General features: G+C 56.2%; 4 protein-coding genes and 1 pseudogene across 15 annotated transcripts in view; 2 read left to right on the top strand and 3 right to left on the bottom strand.

Annotated features, from left to right (window-relative positions):
• Window positions 1-2,268: 2,268 nt before the first annotated feature.
• LOC100468461 (28S ribosomal protein S24, mitochondrial) lies at window positions 2,269-3,962 on the bottom strand. The gene is given in 2 exon segments (XM_019793433.2): window positions 2,269-2,552; window positions 3,758-3,962. Coding segments are annotated over 2 exon segments (489 nt in total).
• A 739-nt stretch (window positions 3,963-4,701) lies between these two features.
• LOC100467437 lies at window positions 4,702-6,396 on the bottom strand (annotated as a pseudogene).
• Window positions 6,397-8,941: 2,545 nt separating this feature from the next.
• SCGB1C1 (secretoglobin family 1C member 1) lies at window positions 8,942-12,767 on the top strand. Of its 8 annotated transcripts, none has more exons than XM_034646097.1 (6): window positions 8,942-9,112; window positions 9,326-9,443; window positions 11,086-11,192; window positions 11,280-11,400; window positions 11,959-12,158; window positions 12,606-12,767. In XM_034646097.1, the coding sequence occupies exons 3-6, from the start codon at window positions 11,130-11,132 to the stop codon at window positions 12,636-12,638; spliced, it is 417 nt and encodes a 138-aa protein (XP_034501988.1). In that variant the 5' UTR covers window positions 8,942-9,112; window positions 9,326-9,443; window positions 11,086-11,129; the 3' UTR covers window positions 12,639-12,767. The 8 variants fall into 8 exon arrangements, with proteins under 8 accessions (XP_034501988.1, XP_034501984.1, XP_034501986.1 ...); XM_034646093.1 differs by having other exon boundaries at window positions 9,321-9,443; XM_034646094.1 differs by having other exon boundaries at window positions 9,069-9,112; window positions 9,245-9,443.
• Window positions 12,768-13,755: 988 nt separating this feature from the next.
• On the top strand, window positions 13,756-17,595 carry ODF3 (outer dense fiber of sperm tails 3). Its single transcript, XM_002930615.3, has 7 exons — window positions 13,756-13,914; window positions 14,319-14,435; window positions 14,865-15,065; window positions 15,496-15,597; window positions 15,778-15,899; window positions 16,690-16,830; window positions 17,364-17,595. The coding sequence occupies exons 2-7, from the start codon at window positions 14,327-14,329 to the stop codon at window positions 17,451-17,453; spliced, it is 765 nt and encodes a 254-aa protein (XP_002930661.1). The 5' UTR covers window positions 13,756-13,914; window positions 14,319-14,326; the 3' UTR covers window positions 17,454-17,595.
• Window positions 17,596-18,317: 722 nt separating this feature from the next.
• Window positions 18,318-23,355, bottom strand: part of BET1L (Bet1 golgi vesicular membrane trafficking protein like) — a 7,465-nt gene continuing 2,427 nt past the window's right edge. Inside the window, exons 1-5 of one of the 5 annotated variants that reach the window (XM_034645395.1) lie at window positions 23,211-23,271; window positions 21,831-21,922; window positions 21,494-21,550; window positions 21,277-21,376; window positions 18,318-18,867 (exon numbers count right to left, since the gene is read on the bottom strand). In XM_034645395.1, coding sequence (XP_034501286.1) covers window positions 18,860-18,867; window positions 21,277-21,376; window positions 21,494-21,550; window positions 21,831-21,922; window positions 23,211-23,256 — 303 coding nt within the window. In that variant the 5' untranslated portion in view covers window positions 23,257-23,271 and the 3' untranslated portion in view covers window positions 18,318-18,859. The other 4 variants (XM_034645391.1, XM_034645392.1, XM_019793437.2 and 1 more) reach the window with 4 other exon arrangements.

Genomic DNA, 23,355 nt, shown 5'->3' with positions numbered 1-23,355 from the left:
TGGGCTGCCCTTGAGAGTAGCAGAGGATGTGCTGAGCTGGGTGTGGGTGCAGTGGGGAGTTGGGCAGCTGGCCACAGAGGTCACCTGCCAAGTACCCATAGGACCAGCTCCCAGTCCTCTGCAAAGGATAAATAATAATTATGTTTATTTACATATTTACTGAGACAGGTAAGGTGCTCAGTGCTTTGAGTGACTATATTCTCTCCCATTTTATTTTTTTAAATACACTTTATAGAGGTATGATTGGCATACAAAAAGCTCTATGTAATTAATGCATGCAACTTGACCCAAACCCTAATATCTAGTTAAGATATATTCTGATTTAGGGGCACCTGGGTGGCGCAGTCGTTAAGCGTCTGCCTTCGGCTCAGGCCGTGATCCCAGAGTCCTGGGATCGAGCCCCGCATCGGGCTCTCTGCTGGGAGCCTGCTTCTTCCTCTCCCACTCCTCTGCTTGTGTTCCCTCTCTCGCTGGCTCTCTCTATCTCTGTCGAATAAATAAAAAAATAAAATCCTTTAAAAAACGATATATTCTGATTTGGAATACGGCTCATAAATTATTTGCTGGTTTTTAGGAATTAGGGGATCCAGGGACCAAACTTATTCTATCTTTTTCTCCCTTGAATTTGACAAGTTGAAACACCTCTGCCACGTGCAATCTGGAGATTGGCCACACGGGGCAACAGTGAGTACACATTAGTGCACACAGCGCTCAGAAAGAGGAATGGGAGTTCCGAGCAGCAGGCTGGAGTAGTCGGGGCTCGGGGGTGTGTCGTGGAGGAAGTGACCAGGAGACCGGTCACTGGTTACCGCAGTGCAGCACCAGGGTACGCGCTCTGCCTGACCCGCGACCAAAANNNNCAGGGGCCTTGGGGGCGTTCTAGCTCCAGACGATCTCCAGACTGCAAATCGGCCTGAGCTTAGCCTCTGTGGCCTGTGTTCTTTGCCCCTGGGGGCGGTGGCTCTTTCTCTGCTGCTTGTTTTGTTTTCCTCTGAACTGCGCTACTTTGTGTGGCTTCGGTCCTGTTAACTGACACAAATTCTTTCTGAAAATAAGTGGAATATCAGTCCTACTTGTTTCCCAGGTTATTCAATAGCAACAGCCTTTTCCTGGGCCCCCTGGGCCTTCATCTGCTCTCCCTAAGACCAACTCCGAGAATTTTAAAAACAAATTATACTTTTCAACAGTTTAAAAGAATTAGTTTGTTTTTTTTTTAAATTCAACGAAGTCACACTTNAACAAATTATACTTTTCAGCAGTTTAAAAGAATTAGTTTGTTTTTTTAAAAAATTCAATGAAGTCACACTTTAAATAATCTATAAAACGGTCTGTAAACATTGAATGAGCAAGGTTTTACAGGAGGAAGGAACAAGTCAAGGTCAGGGTTGGGATTAGGGTGTGTGGGGCTGAGGCTCAGAGTTAGGTGTGCAGGGTCATGGTCAAGGTGAGAGTCAAGAGCGGCGTCAGCGGGAGGTTGGTCAGCGATCCCTGCCGCACCGCCCAGTGCCAGGTGCAGCTTGTGCAGGCACCACCTCCTGAAACACTCTCGTGTGCTGGGCTGGAGGTCTACCTCCCTCACCCTTGGAGTCCTCCATGCTGCCTAGCCCTCCCTGCCCACTCCATGGGCATGCACGTGTCACGAAGGCAGCGCCCTTGGAACAGAATGTTCTGTACACTGATGGGCTCCAAGCGCTCGGAAGAATCTGTGGCTCAGAGTAGTGCGCGATCAAAAGCTTGTTTCATAAGCAACGAGTATCCCCTAAGGTATTTCTGGAGGGAAAAAGTACATCTGGGAAGAAAATAAACTGTTCACGGTAGTTCTCTCCGTGGAAGAATTACAAGAGTCTTTCATGGTTGACTTGACACATGTCCATATTGTTTCAAGTTTTAAAAAGTAATGTTGATTATTTTATAATGACCAAAAACGGATTTTTCCACTTTGAGAGAAAACAAAGAACTCCAGGTAAAGTTCCTGATAAAGTGACAAGACACTCATTGCACTGTAGTTATTACCCAAGGCTCAAACAACTGGCAGCCTTTTGGGAGCCTTGGAGCATCCTCGAAGAAACCCTACTCTGGTTCTCTTCTCTAAGGAGGAAAGACAAACCAAGAGGCAAGACGGCATGGAAGGTCTATTTACTCCACAGCAGCTTTGAAAAGGAACCCTTGAGAGACAGGGAGGGGATGTATTTCCTCATCGTACTTCACTCCTTTCCCACACGGTTCCGTCCTTCCCAGGCTACAGCCTGATGCAAAAAACTGACTGTCTTAGATGTACTTATACACGACCTTGGAGGGCACAGTCTGGAGGTGCGGACAGACGGGACGTTTGTCACAGGGGGACAGCAGAGTCTCACTGTAGCCCACCAGCAAGTGGAACTTGTGTGCAGGCAGCTGCCTCAGGACCAGGGCACAGACCTCCAACTGGTGAGCCTGGCGCTTTAGGATCAGCGGGTCGGCCAGATACCCTGGGAAGGTGCCCAGCATGAACTTTTGAAGGAAAACATCCTCCACTGTTCGCTCTGCAGCATGGTCCTTCCCATCCAGGTTACCTGAAGGGAGAAGGGCACCTCGAAGACTCAGCGGGAACTCCAGAGGTAACATCCGAGAGCACTGGGCACTCAATTCCACCCCCACCCTGGCTGCTTCTCGCTGCTTCTACAAGCGGAATAAAAGGAACAACACTTTGAAGCTCAAAGTGCACTATTTCATTACATTCACAAACAAATTCGTTGAAGTAGGTAGTATCTGTTATCCTGGTTTTACGCAAGGGAGACTGAGGCCTTAGCAGGGCATAAAACTCAGATGATCCTTTCCTGTCTAGCCCTTTCCAACTTTTTCAGGACCATTTAAAGAAGCACTGGCCATCCTTTGGCCCAGAGAGATGAGGCCACCAGCTACTTCTAAGACTAGGGACATGAGCTTCTCACCGACCAGGGCCATGGCCTCAACCAGTGGATTCTCAGTGTAGATCCTGAAACTCCCACAGCTCGCACAGTATGCGTGAAGAGCCTCCGCTCCCATCCCCAGACCTTAGAGCCAGAACCTGAAAAGGGTGGGGGACAGGAATCTGTATTTTAAGGTCTCTAGACAGATGGATCTCAAAACACCCAGGTTGAGAAGCCTCATACTGAACAAAACACAGCTGATTCTCACTAGTTCCCCGTAGTTATGTTCTATGACATCACCATGGACAATGAGGGGACACTCACCCCTCGCTCCTAGGGGATATAAGGGTTAGGTTTCCGCATGTCCTAGGTTAAGACACATCAATATATAACCTTGTTTCACGTGTGTTTCTGCTTAAAGACCCCTTGTTTGATACACGAGGCCACTGAGCACTGAGCTCTGCCAGCAGCATTGTACCTCGTGCCTGAAGGAAGTTCACCTAACACGCACTTTCTCCCCAGTGTACGTCACACCCCTCTGGTGCCTCACACTCCAGGGCCATTTTAAGGCAGCAAAGTCACCAACAAAAGGCACGAAACTGTAAACATGGGGCGCTAGTGGATCTCGAAAAGAACACTCCTTTACAATCTGAGCAGAAACAAGAAGGCAGTGCCCTCCGCAGGGAAGGGTGTGTGGGATGGCTGCTAGCCCACGTCCCACAGTGATTCCAGAATATGAAATCTGCGAATGAAAACCTTGAATACCAAGGAGTTGAATCAAACCCCTCGCATGTGTTTATCTGGTGTTTGTGTGATAGCCATGGCTGAGAACTTCAACTGCAGGGCCCCCCCACACCACCGCCCCTCACCTGTGTGCAGCGACAGCCAGCCCTTGCAGTGGGCAATGTAGTACGGCCCATGCACCTCCTCGTAGGTCACCAGCTTGTCCCCCTTGTCCACTCTGAATCGGGCCACCTGGTTCTAGGAGCAAGAAGGGCCTCGACTCTGCACATCCACCGACCCAAGCCACCTTCCCCAACCCACACACCTGGCCCCTCCAGTCCCCGTCCCCATGGCCCCTGATCCAGTCCCTAGGTCCCCAGCCACTACAATGCCCCCCGACCACCTGCCCCAGACTCTTAGGTCCCTACGCTCCCAGCCCTAACCCCAACACACAAATTCGGCGCCCACCTGAACACAAACCCTAACCCTGACCCTCAATCTCATCCTTGCCCTCAACTCTGCCCTCCAAGGAGGTTTCCACTCTGTTGGCAGATTGGACCCTCCAAGCTCCAGGGTCCTAATCCTAACCCTAGCCATGGCTCTGACACTACGCTTGCCCAAAGCCTAGATCTGAGAAACAGAGGATTTGGGACACCTGACCAAAACCAGAAGACTCAGCCAGAAACACAGAAGGGAAATCGTGCCATTTGGAAGACCGGAATGGCACCAGAGAAGGAGGATTTTGAATGAAGACCTTGGCCAAGGCACACATTCAGCGCCCCCATCAACACAAACCCTNAAAGTGACAAGACACTCATTGCACTGTAGTTATTACCCAAGGCTCAAACAACTGGCAGCCTTTTGGGAGCCTTGGAGCATCCTCGAAGAAACCCTACTCTGGTTCTCTTCTCTAAGGAGGAAAGACAAACCAAGAGGCAAGACGGCATGGAAGGTCTATTTACTCCACAGCAGCTTTGAAAAGGAACCCTTGAGAGACAGGGAGGGGATGTATTTCCTCATCGTACTTCACTCCTTTCCCACACGGTTCCGTCCTTCCCAGGCTACAGCCTGATGCAAAAAACTGACTGTCTTAGATGTACTTATACAAGACCTTGGAGGGCACAGTCTGGAGGTGCGGACAGACGGGACGTTTGTCACAGGGGGACAGCAGAGTCTCACTGTAGCCCACCAGCAAGTGGAACTTGTGTGCAGGCAGCTGCCTCAGGACCAGGGCACAGACCTCCAACTGGTGAGCCTGGCGCTTTAGGATCAGCGGGTCGGCCAGATACCCTGGGAAGGTGCCCAGCATGAACTTTTGAAGGAAAACATCCTCCACTGTTCGCTCTGCAGCATGGTCCTTCCCATCCAGGTTACCTGAAGGGAGAAGGGCACCTCGAAGACTCAGCGGGAACTCCAGAGGTAACATCCGAGAGCACTGGGCACTCAATTCCACCCCCACCCTGGCTGCTTCTCGCTGCTTCTACAAGCGGAATAAAAGGAACAACACTTTGAAGCTCAAAGTACACTATTTCATTACATTGACAAACAAATTCGTTGAAGTAGGTAGTATCTGTTATCCTGGTTTTACGCAAGGGAGACTGAGGCCTTAGCAGGGCATAAAACTCAGATGATCCTTTCCTGTCTAGCCCTTTCCAACTTTTTCAGGACCATTTAAAGAAGCACTGGCCATCCTTTGGCCCAGAGAGATGAGGCCACCAGCTACTTCTAAGACTAGGGACATGAGCTTCTCACCGACCAGGGGCCATGGCCTCAACCAGTGGATTCTCAGTGTAGATCCTGAAACTCCCACAGCTCGCACAGTATGCGTGAAGAGCCTCCGCTCCCATCCCCAGACCTTAGAGCCAGAACCTGAAAAGGGTGGGGGACAGGAATCTGTATTTTAAGGTCTCTAGACAGATGGATCTCAAAACACCCAGGTTGAGAAGCCTCATACTGAACAAAACACAGCTGATTCTCACTAGTTCCCCGTAGTTATGTTCTATGACATCACCATGGACAATGAGGGGACACTCACCCCTCGCTCCTAGGGGATATAAGGGTTAGGTTTCCGCATGTCCTAGGTTAAGACACATCAATATATAACCTTGTTTCACGTGTGTTTCTGCTTAAAGACCCCTTGTTTGATACACGAGGCCACTGAGCACTGAGCTCTGCCAGCAGCATTGTACCTCGTGCCTGAAGGAAGTTCACCTAACACGCACTTTCTCCCCAGTGTACGTCACACCCCTCTGGTGCCTCACACTCCAGGGCCATTTTAAGGCAGCAAAGTCACCAACAAAAGGCACGAAACTGTAAACATGGGGCGCTAGTGGATCTCGAAAAGAACACTCCTTTACAATCTGAGCAGAAACAAGAAGGCAGTGCCCTCCGCAGGGAAGGGTGTGTGGGATGGCTGCTAGCCCACGTCCCACAGTGATTCCAGAATATGAAATCTGCGAATGAAAACCTTGAATACCAAGGAGTTGAATCAAACCCCTCGCATGTGTTTATCTGGTGTTTGTGTGATAGCCATGGCTGAGAACTTCAACTGCAGGGCCCCCCCACACCACCGCCCCTCACCTGTGTGCAGCGACAGCCAGCCCTTGCAGTGGGCAATGTAGTACGGCCCATGCACCTCCTCGTAGGTCACCAGCTTGTCCCCCTTGTCCACTCTGAATCGGGCCACCTGGTTCTAGGAGCAAGAAGGGCCTCGACTCTGCACATCCACCGACCCAAGCCACCTTCCCCAACCCACACACCTGGCCCCTCCAGTCCCCGTCCCCATGGCCCCTGATCCAGTCCCTAGGTCCCCAGCCACTACAATGCCCCCCGACCACCTGCCCCAGACTCTTAGGTCCCTACGCTCCCAGCCCTAACCCCAACACACAAATTCGGCGCCCACCTGAACACAAACCCTAACCCTGACCCTCAATCTCATCCTTGCCCTCAACTCTGCCCTCCAAGGAGGTTTCCACTCTGTTGGCAGATTGGACCCTCCAAGCTCCAGGGTCCTAATCCTAACCCTAGCCATGGCTCTGACACTACGCTTGCCCAAAGCCTAGATCTGAGAAACAGAGGATTTGGGACACCTGACCAAAACCAGAAGACTCAGCCAGAAACACAGAAGGGAAATCGTGCCATTTGGAAGACCGGAATGGCACCAGAGAAGGAGGATTTTGAATGAAGACCTTGGCCAAGGCACACATTCAGCGCCCCCATCAACACAAACCCTAAGCCTAATTCCTAACCCTAACTCTGACCCTAACCCTAACCTAATCTGGTGTGTTGTGGGTTTTTTTTTTTTAGATTTTATTTATGAGAGAGAGAGAGAGAAAGAGCACAGAAGGAGAGTAAGAGGGAGAAGCAGACTCCCCGCAGAGCAGAGAGCCTGACATGGGGCTCGATCCCAGAACCCTGGGATCATGAACCGAGCTGAGCTGAAGGCAGACACTTCATCGACTGAGCCACCCAGGCACCCTGTTTTTTAATTCATAGTTTAGCACTGACTTAGGAAAGCACTCTTCCCTGAGATTTCCATTGTTAAGAAGAGGGGCTGCTCTTCTGAATGGGGCAGTATCAGTAAACACCATGATGACAAGGAAATGAAGACAGAGTTCATGTTCTGTGAACTTGGAAGAATACTCCCTTGTTTACTTGGTTCCGTTTTAGTTAACGGCGAAAGGCTGAAACTTTTGCGAGCTATTTGCAGTGATAGACTAGCTGATGAGACGTTGAGACTACCAAACAGAGTAAGTGCAAAACCCAAGAAACTGCCTGAAAGAAAGTGCGTTGAGCTTAGAAGCTGACGGGACCAGATTTTCAGTATGTCACATATGTGAACTTCCATACTCTGCAGGCTTTCGACAAAGCGGCACCTCGGGTTGCTAAGATCAAACCAGTACCTACAACGGCTGACGTGCCACGGAAGGCTGTGCCACAGGCTAGAAGCTCCAGTCGTGGCTGGAAAATATTGGGTGTGTCTGCGGCAGAGACAGGACTTCATCCAGCACGACGTTCCGAAGATGCCACTGCTCAGCGTACCGAGGAGCCAGTAAAGGAAGTAAAAGTCCACTCGGAACGAGTGAGGCCACCAGAATACTTTTCATCAACACCCGATGAGTCCCGTTTTGGAAGACACACATACGTATGATTTGAACACTGGTGATGTCGTTGCCAAGAAAACCGTTAGCTCTGAATCGTATGGAAACCACGCACAGCTACATTGCCAGTCGGTATAGTTTGGAGACTGAGTTTTGTGTTGTGTGTCCTGATGGCACAGCCTCAATGAGGATAGGGCTCTGGAGCAGCCTCCCAGAGAGACGAGCTGGCACCAGGACCTCAGCTGACACCCTGCCTTCTTTACTGACTGTGCCTTTCCTGAAAAACGTCAGCTGACCCAAGCAGTGTGCTTAGAGAGGCGGTAACATGGAGGCTTGCATAACAACTGACGTATTAAACTCAGGATTATTCTCTTTATTGAGTATCATATGGGAGCTCATCATAAGCAAATTCTGATGGATTTTTAGATACAATGGTTGTCAGGGGAGGAGTCTAGCTTAGAATGTTTGACTACAGAGGAGCTCCGAGTGTCTCTGCAAGAAGGAAACCCATGGTGGCCCCAGCTCATTAACACCATGACTCAGGCAGTCTGACAAATTGTCTGAGATCTTCCATATTTAATGAGCTTACTATTTCTGTGCAAGAACAGAATACCACTTACCTTCATTAGGACACACAAGGCCATAGGACACAAATAAATGTTCAAACACTAGAACAACAAAGGCTCTGCGGATTGTGATAATGAATTCCACAATTAACAAATATTATCTTGGTATTTGCACATCTGTGAAAATTGTAACCAAACACCTTATGAATCAATAGAATGTGGGCTTTTTTGGGAGAATGTTTTGAATATAATTTTCCATCAACTAAAGATCCATCCCTATAATGGCTGCCGAGCGTATTGGTTCCTCGTTAGCCAAACCCAACCAGAAAACAGCAGACTGGGCAGCTCCCGGGGCACCCAAGACGACACAGTGGCATGGCGAGAGTCTGGAGAGCCAAGGGGAGGCCTCCCTCACCAGTGTCAAGGGGGCACTTGTGTTTTGCTTGAAGTCGGGCCGCGTTACGGCATCAGTGTACGCTGACGAGGGTGATGCAGAGGGGATACAGCCCTGATGTTGCAGAAAGAGGCAGCAAAGGCCTCCTTGGGGAGAAGCGACAGGAAGAGCGTTGCCGTCGGTGTATGTGTGAACACGGGTCCTCTCACATAGCACGAGCACACACAAATGTATGCCTGCAAAGGAAGCCACACTGGTGGATGTGGCGTTGTGACCATGTGTAGTTCTCCTTCTGATTTCTTCCGTTCCTCAGTGAAACAAGAGCTGAGGCCCAGAAGGTAAGGCGAGACTGGCAGTGTGACAAGTAGCTATCTCGAAGGATGTGAGGACACCCACCCCGGAAACCCGGACGCCATGAGCAGCACTAAGGACCCGCCCAAGGTGAGTCCTGGACGAGAGGTCCACTGAGGTGGCAGGTGGAAGGAGAGAGGGGGTGGGCAGGGGTCATCCAGTGGGGGGGCAGCGAAAGCACAGCTGTGAGCAAGGGAGGGGTGCGTTGTCACGACGGTGCAGTAGAGCCAGGCCCGGGAGGTGCATGTGGACTGTGACAGTCGGCCAGGGTGCTCTCTGAGTACCCGCTGGGCACCAGGGCAGCAAGCACGGAGGACGTGCTCAAAGGGAGGCTCGCCTGAACTAGACACGGCGGAGTGCAGCCCCTGGTGCTGTGGACACAAGGAAGCGGCCCTGGCCGTGGCTGACTGAAGCAGGGAAGGTGAGCTGGCCAGGGGAAGGGGGTTGGAACCTTAGGTGGGGTGGGTATGTGCAAGCAACGTCACCGCAGTTGGTAACCGGAGTCGTCAGCAGGGAGGACTGACTCTACTGCTCGCCCCCCCTCAACGGCGAGGCACTCGGAGAGCGTGTCTCGGACAGCGCCGGGCAGGACTGCAGGGCAGCCGCTACTAGCTTGTGCTTCCAGGGGCTGCGGTCTGGAGAAGAAAAGCCACAGCCCAGACGCAACCAAGGGGGCACCCGGTCCACCTCCAGTAGGGACAGCACTCTGGAGACATGGCAGGAAAATGGAGAAGAGGAAGAGCGGGGCAGGTCTCCATTAGCGCCAGCCCTGACTGCCGGAATCATCTGGAGTGTCTCAGGACAACAGATGTCCAGGCCGCACCCCCGGGAACACTGCTTCCCGGCTACACTGAAGCCCGGGGCTGGCTTCTGTAGACATCTGCCCAGGTAGTGCCACAGGCGGCCAGAGACCAGAGGGTGAAGGACGGTAATGGGCACAGCATAGGGAATAGAGTCAGTGGCATGGTAGTAACTTTGCACGGGGACAGATGGTGGCTGCACTTCTCGTGGGGAGGGCTGAGTACGGTACAGAACTGTGGAGTCCCTAAGCTGTGCTCCCGAAGCTAATGTAACATTTTATGTCAACTCTATTTCAATAATATAATTACATAAAGTAGGTGATGAGTCCATCAGAGCAAAGGTGGCGGCTATGGCCAACCCAGAATCCATGATCCCTGGGGCCTTTGGGGACAGTCTCTCCAAGCAGCCACCTTGTTGAGTTACAGGTGATCTTGGTCACACTCTCTGTCCTGCATTCTTGGAATTCTGCGTATAAGCAGGCTACAGCGTCTCCGGACCTTCTGCAGAATACTCATTGCAAACAGGCCCATGGGGGGGTGAGGTCTGGACGAGGGTCTGACGTCTGTGACAGACTCAGGGCCAGCTAGAGCCGAGTGAGGGACAGGGTGACAAAGGGTGACAAAGACACCATGGTGATCAAGCCAGAACAGTTTGGGGAAGGTGGAAACTGTCCCCAAATGCTGATGAGGAGCCCCCTGGGGCTGGCCAAGGGCTAAAACCCCTGGGTCCTCACAAGCATCCAGAGAACGCCTCAGCCAGCAGGTGGCAGCAGGGGACAGGAGAGGGGCCAGGTCCCACACACAACGGCTGCTCCTGGGCAGGTCTGGTTTCGGACTCAGGTGCCTCAGCCCCCTATGTCCATTCTAACATCTCCCCCAGACCCTAGACTTCCCGGGGCTGGCCTTGCACAGAAGGAAACTGTGTCTCAGCCTGTGGCCCCTCCTCGCCTCCTCCAGTGGTGGGAGAATCCCACCAGGCCCCAGGGGTGGCCTGGCTCCTGGCCCCTCAGTCTCTCTGAGGCCCACCTCCTCCCCCTGGACCCTACTGTCCATTTGGGCCTCCTGTGGCTCTGAGCCCATCTCCCACAGGCCCAGGAAGCCCCCACCCCTGCCCCAGCAGAGACCCTCAGGCATGTTGAGCGGCAGGGGGACCCCCCACAAAGAAAGGCCTGAGCCCAACCTCAGAGCCTACCCCTCTCAGCCACAGAACAGGCATGGCCAGAGGCCTGTGGCATCCTGGCCCCCACTGTTCTTCCCCACCAGCCTCGCATATCACCCTCTCCGATGTCCACTCAACCCAAAACCACATGCAGACCACCCCTCACAGGCAGACCCAAGCCTGTTGCTGCTTGACACCCATGGGAGCCCAGGTGAGGACACAGCGCCCCCCCCCCCGCACTGCCCAACCTACACTCTCACTGCCAAGGTCTTGACAGGCAGGTTGGCCCCACCCCCAGGCCAGGTGCCACCTGCGAGGCATAAAGCCCGCAGAGGCAGTTCCTGAGGGACCTCCGCCGTCCGCCATGAAGGGGAGCAGCACCATCCTGCTGGCGGTCCTCACTCTGCTCTGCTCCTGCGGTGAGTCTGTGCGCTTCCCTCAGCAGGGCCCCCGTCTGGGGGATGGACGGGGACCTGGGGAGCTGAAAACCCAGGCAATAGGCCCCTTACGATGATGGACGGTGCCTGACTGGCCTCCACCACAGAGCACGGATGTGGGCAGTGACCCTGAAGACCCCGCCGATCCCAGTCCCCACGCGGCCCCGCCCACCCCCAGCCCAGCTCCAACCTCTGCCCCAGCCCTAGCGTCACCAACCCAGCCCAGCCTGACCCCAGCCCTCCAAGCCCCAGGTCAGGCAACCCCACGTGGAGGGGACATTCCAGCTGCGTTAGGGGCTTGACTCCTTCCCTAGAGATGTCAGGGAAACCCAGGGTGGAGGGAGGAAGAAGAGGCTAGGGGTGACAGAAGGGGTCTGTGGGCAGGTGGAGTTGGGGGTGCTGTGGAGGAAGATCTGGGGCAGGTGAGGCGGGAGTTGACGTGGAGGGTCCGGAAGCCGAGACTGGGGTGCTGGGAGGTCTGGGGTCATGGGCTGAAATGCAACCCTCCTCTCCCGGTGTCACCCTGCCCCCACCACACAGGGCTGGCCACCGGGGAGGACAGCAGTGAGTTTTTCATGGACTTCCTGCAAACGTTGCTGGTGGGGTCCCCAGAGGAGCTATACGAGGGGCCCCTGGGCAAGTACGACGTCAACACAGATGCCAAGGCAGCACTGACTGAGCTCAAGTCCTGCATAGACGGCCTACAGCCCATGCACAAGGCGGAGCTGGTCAAGCTGCTGGTACCGTGGCTGGGGGGTGGGGGGCACCCAATTCCCTAAAGGCCTGCAGCCCCAGCAGGACCCACAGCCCTGCCCTACTGGCCCTCCACCAAACGCCAGGGCTCCTGATTATCCCCTCAACGCAGCCTACCACCCTTACAGACACCCTGACCTGCCGCAGTCAGCAGAAGTGGACATCCCAGACCTCACTCCCCGCGGAGCACCCTAACCGTCCCCCCACACACGTACATGCAGGGCATCTGCATCCGAGCGCGCACACCCACACACGCAGGCACACACACCACTTCCCCAACCGCCGGGACCGGACTGGCCGAAACGTGCCAGAGCCTACTGTCCCCCAGGGGCTGGCCGGGACCTGTCTGCCCAATGGAGATGGGGCTTTCTAGTTTTTGATCACCAAGGATGGGATCCCCCAACCCTCTTGGCCCACACCTGTCTGTTTTCTAGGTGCAAGTGCTGGGCAGTGAAGATGATGCCTAGCAGACCCCAGTCACGGCTCCAAGCAGCCACGGGACCAGCTATGCAGGCAGCCATGGCCACGCCGCCCCATTACCACTTCCCCATGTATGAGTTCATCCTAAAACTGTTCAGTCAATAAAGCCTCCTTCAGCTCAGGCTCTGGCTCCTGTCTCTCCCCACACTCAGAGACACAACTACACGCACATGGAGATTGACATACAAGGGTCGCATCCACAGAGCATGCACATAGAAGCAACCCGACACAGAGGGCAGACCCTCCAGATACCCGTGTGGACAGAGCAAGACAGACAGACAGGCAGGAGGTGGACACAGGAAGGCCTGCAGAGGCAGTGGTGGGACGCAGGAGCAGTGCCTCAGGGCAGGGAGGGGCACAGTGCCCCAGGCAGAGGACATGGCCGGGACTGGGGGGGTCAGGCTGGGGGCACTCTGCATCTGAAGGCTGTCATTCCAAGATCGTACATATACACGCTATGCACAATGGCATCAGCCCAGGGGTTGAAAGCAGTCTCCCCAAAGTCACCCAAGAAAAGAATCTACCTGGAAGGAATGCAGACCCAAGCCGTAGCCCCAAAAGGATCCTTGACAAAGTCAAGAAGGAAGTGCACCTGCTCTCGAGGACCCCCCCATGCCCCGAGGGGTGGGCGTGGCCAGCAGTGGCACAGGACGGAGAGCAGGGTCTGAGAAAATTCCACAGGACAGCAGCAGGTCCCCGCCCCAACTCCCCAGTCAGTGCCGACCCTACCCTCACCTTGGATCCCAGGATCCCAACTGCTGGAGCCTCCCTGTGTCTCGGTTCCCCCAGATCAGTGGTCTTCACTGGGGGCAGGGCTGACTAGGTTCATCTCAGCCCCTCACAACTTTCGCTCCCCCACCACTCCAGTTCTGGGTCCCGTGGCCTCCTTAACCAGTACAGAACCTTGCTGTCCCTTTTCCTGCCCTCCGAGCCTCTGCCCTAGCCATCGCAATGAGGAGCAGAGCAAAGTCCCGACCTGAACCCTCCCTGGTGAGGGTGGGGTTCCCTGGGCAGAGGCCATTGTCTCCATCACACAGACAGCGATCTAGAACCTGCCATCCCACAGAGCCACATTCTAGAGCTCAGGGGCTAGGACCCTTCCCCAATTCTCCAAGCCCCCTGGGGAGAGGAGAGAGAGGGAGAGGCCTTCCTCTCCATGCCCCTTTTTCGGGAACTCCCTGGCACTGAGGCCAGAGTGACGGGACCGCCTCTGAGGAGGCTTGGTCCATAGGTTGCTCTGAGCACAGCTCCTGGACCAAAGAGGTGAGGGCCCCACTGGAGCGGCCTCCCCCTGCCCCATGGTGCAGTCTCAGCCAAGAGGTTTCTCAACTTTTGCCCACCGCTCCTTGCCCAATAGTGCCCAGGGTCCTCTGAGTAGGAGGAACCTGCCCAGAGCCTCCTTAGAGCCAGGGAGGGGTGGTCAGTGAGGGCTGGAAGAGACAACACTTCTGGGCATGTACACGAGGGTCTGGCACTCCTCTTGGGGGGTTGGTGGGGGCAGAGCAAGCCCACTACTCCAGGCAGAAGTTCTATAAGTCTGGGACCCAGCTCAAGACCTCACTGAGGAGGCTGTGGCCTGAAGTTCTGCCCATCAGTGGGGACAAAGCAGGGATGGGGTGAGGAGGTGGGTCTTCCCAGCACCTGGTCACCCTCCCGTCCATGGACAGAGCCAGCCATGGCGGAGGAAGTATGGGTGGGCACCTGGAGGCCCCATCGCCCCCGGGGGCCTATCATGGCCCTCTACAGCAGCCCAGGACCCAAGTACCTGATTCCACCCACCACGGGTAAGTGCCTGGGGGTCTGGAATGGGGCTGAGGTGGGGGCAGGAGCCAGGTCTGAGGTGGGCTTGGGATAGGCCTGGGGAGGGCTGGGGAGGGGGGCTGGTATGGGCCTAGAGAGGGCATGGAGAGGGCCTGGGCTGGGTCTGGGGGATGGGGGGCCTGGGGTGGGCACTGAGAAGGCCTGAAGAATGTCTTGGGGGGACACAGGCTGACCCCGGGGGACCTGGGATGGGTCTGGGGAGGATTTGGGGGGAGCTGCCTGGGGAGAGTCTAGGGAGGTTCTAGGGGGGTCTGAGAGGTGGGTGTGTGGAGTAGGGCTGGGGAGGGTGAGGGCTTATCCCTGACTCCCAGCCCATGAACCCCTCGGGGGCCAATCGGGTGGGGAGAAGGATGGTGTCTGGTTCCAGGCTGCTGAGAGCCCCTGCCCCACAGGCTTTGTGAAACACACGCCCACCAAGCTGCGTGCACCTGCCTACAGCTTCCGCGGGGCCCCCGTGCTCCTGGCAGAGAACTGCTCCCCAGGGCCCCGCTACAGCGTGAACCCCAACATACTGAGGACTGGCAAGGACCTCGGCCCCGCCTACTCCATCCTGGGGCGCTATCGCACCAAGACCATCATGACCCCTGGCCCTGGTAAGTGACTCTGGCCCACACTCAGCCCTGCCCAACTCTGCTGGTGGCTACATGTGTTCTGTCAAGGTGAGGGTGTGAGGGAACACAGGTGTCCTGGGCCTATCCCCCCGTTTTCCTCACAAGGGGCACCATCAGGCCCAAAGTAGCCTTGGAGACCCTCAAGCCTAACTCTGACCCGAGCTTTTCTTGGCCCAAGTCCCTGCACCAGGCCCACATTAGAGCCTGCCCTTCCTCCAAAGCTGCACCTGTTCCCCTGATCCCTGCAGCCCCTGGACACCCCCTGACCAATCTTGGTCACCATCTGTACTGGGGCCTGGAAGCCCTGCACCGGCAGTGTTGGGGGCTCTCCTTGATACCCTGAGCAGGGCCAGCAGCCTGTCTACATGGTCCTTTCCCTCCGAGCAAACCCTCCACTCCTTTCCCGAGCCAGGTGACTACTTTCCAGAGAAATCTACCAAGCACGTGTTTGACTCAGCACCCAGCCACTCCATTTCTGCCCGGACCAAGACCTTTCGAGTGGACAGCACCCCAGGTGTGCAGCAGCCCTGACAGCCAACATCTGACCGGGTTGGGGATCCTGGCGGGGGTGGTGGGGGAGGTCGGGGAGACAAGGCAGCCTGATGGCTGCTCTCCTGGAAGTGGAAAGCCCCAGGGAAGGAGCCATCGAAGACTCTGGACGCAGCCTGAGACTCAGTGCCCATATACCCCGCAGGCCCTGCTGCCTACATGCTGCCTGTGGTAATGGGGCCCCACACTGTCGGCAAGGCCTCCCAGCCCTCCTTCTCCATCAAGGGTCGCAGCAAGCTGGGCAGCTTCAGTGACGATCTGCACAAGGCAAGGGTCCCCCTGCCAGGACGCAGGACTGTTCATGCCTCAGAGGTGGCCCCTCTGGCCCCGTCCCCCAGACCACAGTCCCGCCAGAATGAAGCCTGTCAGCTCTTCATCCTCTGGGTGCCTGCCACATGCCTGGCACCACCCTGTCCCCCCCCCCCCAGCACACACACAAGGTTACAGTCTAGGGATGAGGAGGGGCAGACAATGGACAAGGGTGCAGACAGTAACAGTGCTGAGGAGGGTTGAGCAGGCAAGGGGCTTTACAGAATGCTGTGGGGGGGGCAAGAAGCAGCCTTTGATAAAGTGGCATGCAGGAAGATGGAAGAAGAAAAGCTGGGAGATATTTGGGGGAGGAGGGTTCCAGCACAGAAGCAGCCAGTGCAAAGGCCCTGAGGTACATATGTGCCTGGGAGCTCGAGGAGCCTGAGGAGAATGCCAAGGTGGTGTCACAGCACTGCTGACCTTGCCCGCCCATCCCGTGGCCATCAGGTCCCACGGGACAGAGTCCCAGCTGGAAAGGGGCCTCTCTAGCACACACCAAAGGGACAAGCCTGGGACTGGTGCACACTGGGGTGTCATTGCCAGAGCGAGGCTGCTGCAGAAGGGCAATGTCTCACAAAGAGAATGGTCATCCCCATGGTGTGACTATTGCCTGGAGACAAAAGGGACCTCTGACACACAGACACACAGTGGCTCAAGCTTGAAACCCTCTGCCTGATGCTGGGCCCCGACCCTTTGGAGTCACATGCCCTGGCAGGCTGAGGCTGTCTGAGCCTCTTTCGCTTCCTAGACCCCAGGTCCTGCAGCCTACCGCCAGACAGACGTGCAGGTGACCAAGTTCAAGGCTCCACAGTACACCATGGCAGCCCGGGTGGAGCCCCCAGGGGACAAGACCCTCAAGCCAGGACCAGGAGCCCACAGTCCTGAGAAGGTCTAAAAAGAGCAGGGCCCAGAGGGATGGCGTGAGGGGTGGGGGGTCACAGGGAGGAGGGAGCAGGGATGAGGGTGACATGGCCCAGAGAGGGTGCAGAGTGGTCACGACCCAGTGGGGAGGGGTAGTAGGGGCACCGCCCAGAGGCGGGGGGGGGCACGGCTTGGGGAGCAGGGACCACAGGCCGGAGGAGTTGAGTAGCTGGAGAGCAAGCCCGGAGTGGGTGTGATGGGGAAAGGCCTGTGAGGGTCACAGTGGCCATGCACCCCTAGCATGCCAGGCATTCGTGGCACACCGTTTCCCCAGCTGGCAGGTTCTGCCTCCCCAGAAACCGGTGACAGTCAGTGTACTGAGCACTCACCACGCACCAGCCTCTGTGTTTAAACCTGGCAGTGTGGTCTTGCGGCCGGTCACCTTGGCCCAGGTTCGGGAGGGACAGTGAAGCCACAATCAGCAGGTCTAACCCCAGGGAGGGCAGAGCCTGTCCGGCGAGGCAGGGGTGCCGGCTCTTCTCACAGCCTCTCCTCTCCCAGGTGACGGTGACCAAGCCCTGCGCCCCCATCGTCACCTTCGGCATCAAACATTCCGACTACATGACACCCCTGGTGGTGGATGTGGACTAGCCCTGGCCCCCACCCTAGCCCGTCACCCAGAGCCTATGCACAGCATGCCCCCAGGACAACAGATGCCCTGGGTCGTTTGCTCGGGACGCCTCCTCCACCAGCTGGGCTGTGGCCGGCCTGGCCCTGCAGGGCAGACCATACTCATCTGGACAGTTGTGACCAGTTATTTTTTCTATGCTGCTTTTCCATTTGCTATCTTGTTTCCTGCTGTGCCCTGATACTTAATAAATCACAGATTGCATTAGTAATGGGTTTGTCTTGGCAGTAGAATTAAGCTTTTCCAGAAAGGGCTCCTGCCTAGGTGGTTGGGTCCCATCCTGGCTTCCAGGGCCTGGAGTCTGAGCAGAGAGGAGGGCTTGGGATCCTTGGACACCCTGACATGCCCGCCCTCCTAATTCCGCCTTGGGCCCTGCACTTTGCACTTCATTGTCTACTCCAAGAATGCTCACACCAGCATCCGTCTCCTTCCACGTGGTCTTCTCCCAGCATGACTGACTCTCCCCCATGACATCTGTGACCCTCCCCTTGAATCTGGACTAGAACCTGTGACCACCCTCAGTAAAGTGATACTGCATGACCTCTGAGACCAGGCCATACAACATACAAAGGGAACAGCTCCTTTGTGGAGCTAGGCAACCCCCTCCCTTTGCTCACTCCAGCACCAGCCACCCTGGTGTGAGCCCCACACTTGGTGAGGCCACATCAACATCCAGGCAGCCAGCACACCAGCATCACCCTGCGGGCACGTGAGCAAGTCTTCAGATGACAGCAGCCCCAGGCTCAGGTCTGCCAGCCGAGGCCTTAACGTTCTAGGCAGAAGGCTATCCCCACCATGTCGGTGTCGAATTCCAACCACACTAATCATAAAACATAAATTATTTTAATTGTGACTAAATTTTAAGGTGATCTGTTAACAGCAAAGGCAACATGGGAAGCACAAAGATGTGGGCCAGGAAGGGGAATTCTGAGTAAGGCCAAAGACAGGCATTTCCAGAGGCTGCCTGGAGTCCAAGGCCAGGCCTTGAGGAGTGGAGTGTGGATTTCACCTCAGCCCTGGGGAAAGGTTGCTGTGAAGACTGGAGGGTGGGTGGCCCCCCCGTCATCCCTGTGAGCCCACCAGCTGTAGCTGTATGAAGCACAGTATGGCCGCTGACCCCCTCACTCAGCTGGGACCACGAGGCTGTGTTCTGAGCACCTCACTTTATTCATTTGACCCTTGGGGGTGAGTTACGCAAACCTGACAGAGAAAGTGGCAAGACTGTGACCACCTGCCTGGGGTGGGGGTGGGAGGAACAAGTGAGGAAGGGGGCAGGGACATGGTAGAACCAGAGAGGGAAGGAAGTGGAATCCAGACGCCCAGCGTCCATGGCCAGTCTATGGACCAGGGTCAGCTCCAGATGAAACTCTCAAGCACCTAAGAAAATCAGAACACCAAAGACTGTGTTTACTTTGTCGTGAAGCTGTTTATTCCAAATTTTTATTGTTAAACGCCTTGTCCTTGAATTGTGGGATAGAGCCTGGCAGTGTGTCCTCCCTTGGCACACGTTGGGCCCCCAGGTCCTTTCTGTTTTAGTGGTTTCAGGGACCAAGGTCAGCAAACCGCACTTACACACAGGAGTAGGTGCTGAGCACCCTGGGAGGTGGGGGAGGAGGAAGGCCAAGTCTCTGATAGGTCGGCAGCAGGGCTGCCATGCCCCCATCATGGAATCTGTCCCAATGCAATGAGAACGAGAAACAAAAAGGTAAACCTGAAAGGAACTAAAATCCAGACCCCAGAAGAGCTGGAAGGGCCACAAAGAGCTGTGGAAGTGGAGGCAGGAAGGCAGAAAAGAGGGCTTCAGGAGGACACTGCGGCTTGCGGTCTCAGGGCGACAGCAGTAAGCACTTGTCAAGACTACCAGAAACACAAAATCTAAACCAGCCTGCATTGAATCTGTAGTGGTGGAGCTCGCGCAACCGAGCCAAGATCTCAGGAAGAGAGGTCAGCACCACAGGCCCGGGGGGATGCGGGGTGTGGGTGCATCTGCAGTGCCACCAGACGGAGACACTACACAGGTCTAGGAAGCTTGGTGACCCGTGGATGGGCCCCCGTGGCAAGACTTAATGTGTGATGGCTAACTCAAAGCCGCTGTGCGCGGGGACTGGGGAGGGAGGCAGGACCGTGGGGGCCTAAGAAGGAATGTCAAGGAGTCAGGGGAAACAGCAAAGCCCTATGGACAGGGAGGCAGGTAATCTGACCTCCCTGGATGAGAAACTAGCATCTAGAGGGACAGGAACAAGCCAGAGCAGAGCACTCAGAAGTAGGAAGGTGGGATTCCCCCTCCTCCAGGAGCCTGAGCGGCCCAACAGGTACAACGCAATAGAGAAGAGTGCCACGGTGACCATGTGAGGAGAGGCCAGGCCTGCCGGATGGACAAGGGACAGGAAGAGGGGAAAGAGGAGGAGCAGAAGTAAGAACGGGGAGCAGAAGCAGTGCTCACAGGAAGTGTCCAGAGCCGGAGACTGGAGCTGATGTGCGGTCAGTGTGTGTGTCACACCCGGGGCCTGCACGGCAGGCAGTATGGGACAGAGCCAACAGTCCTCTGGAGTAAGGGGGAGTAACTGGGCTGGCAGAAGACAGGAACAAGGCGGGAAGGACACAGAGCTGACGAATCATTTCTAACGCGTATTTATGCACAAATGAAGGTGCCGACACCTCACCATGGGGTGAGAAACCGCTGGCGCAGTGCCTGTCCTTTCATTTGTGTGAACGTGGGGCTGGCCAAGTCAGCAGTGAGAGCCCAGGGAGAGGCGGGCATGGAGGGTAGTCTGCAGAGGCTGAGGATGAGGGGATGGCTAAGAGTTCCCTTAGTGAGGGGATACTGACTGTTGAAGGGCCTCACATGGTGGAGGGGAAGCTGCCTGGTGACCCTCAAGAAGTGACCCATGGGTCCTAAGAAGAGAGTCCTTGTAGGGAAGCCTCCTGTCTTGACCCACAGAAGGTGCCCCCTCCCCCAACACACACTCTGCCTGACTGAAATGCCAGTTGGAACTGCTTCCAGACGTCTGGTAACCAGGAAATTCATCTTTGGTGTTGGCTAGATCTTGAATCCTGAGAAAATGGGAGTTTCTGCTCCTGGATACAAGACTGTGAGATCCAAAAGGATCAGGGCCCAGTGCCTCCAGCCAAGGTTGCTGTCCCCTTCTTCATCCATAATACCCTGCCCTTCCCGAGGGTGCAGAGGGCAGGCGAGGCTGATCTGCCCATGCTCAGCAGCCCTAGCCAAGAGTGGCTGCCACCTCTGAGCTGAGGAGGTGGTGCTCGAAGTTCATAGCCAAACCCCCTTCCTGTGTCAGCTCCAGGCACCTCAGGTATCAGACGTGGCCTTACCCAGAGACACGGATTGGGCAGAGCCTTGAGACGTCAAAGCCCCAAGGGACAAGGGAAGCGCCGATGGCCACAAGTAGCATGTCCAGGATTCCCACAGGCTCTGATCACACCTGGCTCTGCCAGAGCCTCTGGCACCCAGAGTAGCACAGGGGGCTGGGCCTTGGTTTCCCCAGCGGAAAGAGACCCTTACACACATGGGACCAGCCAACATGAGCTCACTCGGTCCGAGGCAGCCATGAACTCCAGTCACACAGGAAGAAAATTCCTAGGCCAGGATCATCATTTCAAAAGCGTATTTTGTAAGTAGGTCCTCTGGAGCCCAGGACACCAGGCAGGGGAAGACCCTGGTTGCCCCAGGCACCCACAGAAGTCAGCTCCTAGTGGCTCATGTCCTTGCCCTTGACAGGAGATAGGAGAGGATGAAGAAGGCCACAATCAGGCCCACCGCCATACCACACAGAAGCTTCCGGTTGTCTCGCCCAGACCTCGCCATTGTGGAAAAGCGCTTCACGCTCCCTGTGAGCAGGCCTGTCATGCTTGTGAAATCCGAGTCCTGAGGGAGGAATCCCAGCAAGGTCACACAGGTGCCACAAGCAACACCAGAGGCCTGCACAGCAGACAGTGTGGGGCAGAGCTCACCGCGATGCCCACGCATACTGCAGATCCTTACCATGCTGTCCAGGTACCGGTTCTGGTCTTCAGCGTCCCTATCGATGTCCAGGGCCAGCTGGTCAGGACACAGAGGGGGCAAGGTCAGGCCAGAGAAGACACACTGGATGGCACTTGACCCCCCAGGAGACCAGCAGACCCTGCGAACAACTCTGCCAGAAACAGTGCCACCAGCAGAGATCAGGAGATCCAGGTGTCACCTGGACCTCACACAGATGAGTGCTGGCACGGATGAGTCAAGGAAAATGAGAACTACCTGAAACTCTTCCCAGACTCTACCCTCCCTCTGGCCCCCACTCCAGAGTGCCAGGTGGAGATGAAGGAGGACCACCACTGACCGATTTGAGCCTGGTGACCTTGGAAGCCAAGCTGTCAGCCATCCGCTTATTCTCCCGGTCTAGAATCTCCTCCACAGCGGCAGGGCTCTGAGCTGTGAGAAGGGGGAGTCTGAGGCAGTGCATCAACCTGCGAGCACCGCCCTTGATCCCCGCACGTCCCCTTTGTGGCCTCAGGGCTCTCACTCCAATTCTATCTGGACAAGGGAGAAGCCTCAGGGGACTGGGCTCATGTCCATTAAGCATGTCCAACCCTAACCCAGGGTCAGGTGCATGGACTTCACACATGACAGGCTGTGTAAAGGATAGCATGTGTGAGCACATGTCCTGTGAACATATCCAAGCCGGAATGGACAGGCACTCCAAAGGGTTCAGTCCCACCAGCACTTTCCAAGACTGATTTAGAACCTGTCCACAATCCCTCCACAGATGTCACCAGGATACTTGGGACCTGTCCTCAGAAAAACAATTAATTCTGGTAAGGACATACCATTTAGGAAAAGCGCTGGGGCGGTGGGGGGGGGGGGACGGAGAGGGCCCCTGCAGGGACGACCTGTGAACTGGGTCCTGAAGAGCCGACAAGCAACCAAAGAGGAAACAACTGAGCCGAGCTCCGCAACACCCCAAAACAGGGGCTGAGGTCAATCTAGGTCTGCTCACCTCTGCACCCCACACCTTACATGGCACCCAGAGCACGGTCCATGCAGAGACCTGACACGTGACTAGTGCTAGGCCAGGTGACTCCGAATTTCTGTCACATCAGGTGGGTCAGAACCACCTCCCCACAAGCTCGGAGTGCAGATGTGCCGCGGGCCGGACGCCGCAATGATACGGGTCCAACCGGGGCACTGCCCTACGAATCACTGATGTGTACAAACCCCGAAGGAAGGACTGTTAACATCCTACCAACCACTTCACGTTCGTTCATTCCTTAAGTCCCAACAGCTCGGACCCGGGCGTCAGCACCCCACTTCCAGGGTGAGAACACGGGCTCTCAGAGGAGGAAAGCCCCCTCGCCCACGGCTGGCTGCCGGGACCTGTGGGCGGGTGGACCCGCCGGAGGCCGCAGGCAGAACCACCTGGCAGGGGTCGGGAGCCCAGGGCCCCAGGGACCCCTCCCCGGCGCGCGCGGCCCGGCTCCGCCGCCGGCAGCGTCTCCTGCGGGCAGTCCCGTCGCTGACGCGCCCGCACCGCCACCTGGCTCGCTCCCCCGCGCTCACCCCGAGCCCAGTCCGCCATCGCGCCGGCCCCGGGCCCCGGCCCCCGTCAGCCGCGCGGCCACAGGCTGCGCGGACGTGGCGTAGTCGCGGGGAGGACCCTCCCGCCCCGCCGCTTCCGCTCGGGCCCGCCGACTTCCGGCCGAGGTCCGTTCCGCGTCCGTACCGGGGAGGGGGCGGGCCGTTAGCGCTTTCCCTGCCAATGACGGCATTGACAGACACTTCTACCGGCCAATCGCGCCGAAGGCGGGGTCAGGTCCTAGGACCGAGAGCTCCCAGCCCCTTCCTCCCGCGAGAGAGGCTGGAAGGGG

This window comes from Ailuropoda melanoleuca, chromosome 16 (genome assembly GCF_002007445.2).
Source record: "Ailuropoda melanoleuca isolate Jingjing chromosome 16, ASM200744v2, whole genome shotgun sequence".
NCBI classification, from domain to species: domain Eukaryota; kingdom Metazoa; phylum Chordata; class Mammalia; order Carnivora; family Ursidae; genus Ailuropoda; species Ailuropoda melanoleuca.
Note: the sequence above shows the minus strand (reverse complement) of the source record. Positions and strands in the feature narration are given on the sequence as shown.

Bases quoted from the DNA above. Each gene is read 5' to 3' on its own strand.
- ODF3 (XM_002930615.3), top strand. From the start codon at position 14,327: ATGGCGGAGGAAGTATGGGTGGGCACCTGGAGGCCCCATCGCCCCCGG. The intron at 15,066-15,495 runs GTAAGTGACTCT...TTCCCGAGCCAG, and splicing joins CATCATGACCCCTGGCCCTG to GTGACTACTTTCCAGAGAAA. The intron at 15,598-15,777 runs GTGTGCAGCAGC...TATACCCCGCAG, and splicing joins TCGAGTGGACAGCACCCCAG to GCCCTGCTGCCTACATGCTG.
- SCGB1C1 (XM_034646092.1), top strand. From the start codon at position 9,086: ATGAGCAGCACTAAGGACCCGCCCAAG. The intron at 9,444-11,258 runs GTGAGCTGGCCA...AGGTCTTGACAG, and splicing joins GGCTGACTGAAGCAGGGAAG to GCAGGTTGGCCCCACCCCCA. The intron at 11,401-11,958 runs GTGAGTCTGTGC...CCCACCACACAG, and splicing joins CACTCTGCTCTGCTCCTGCG to GGCTGGCCACCGGGGAGGAC.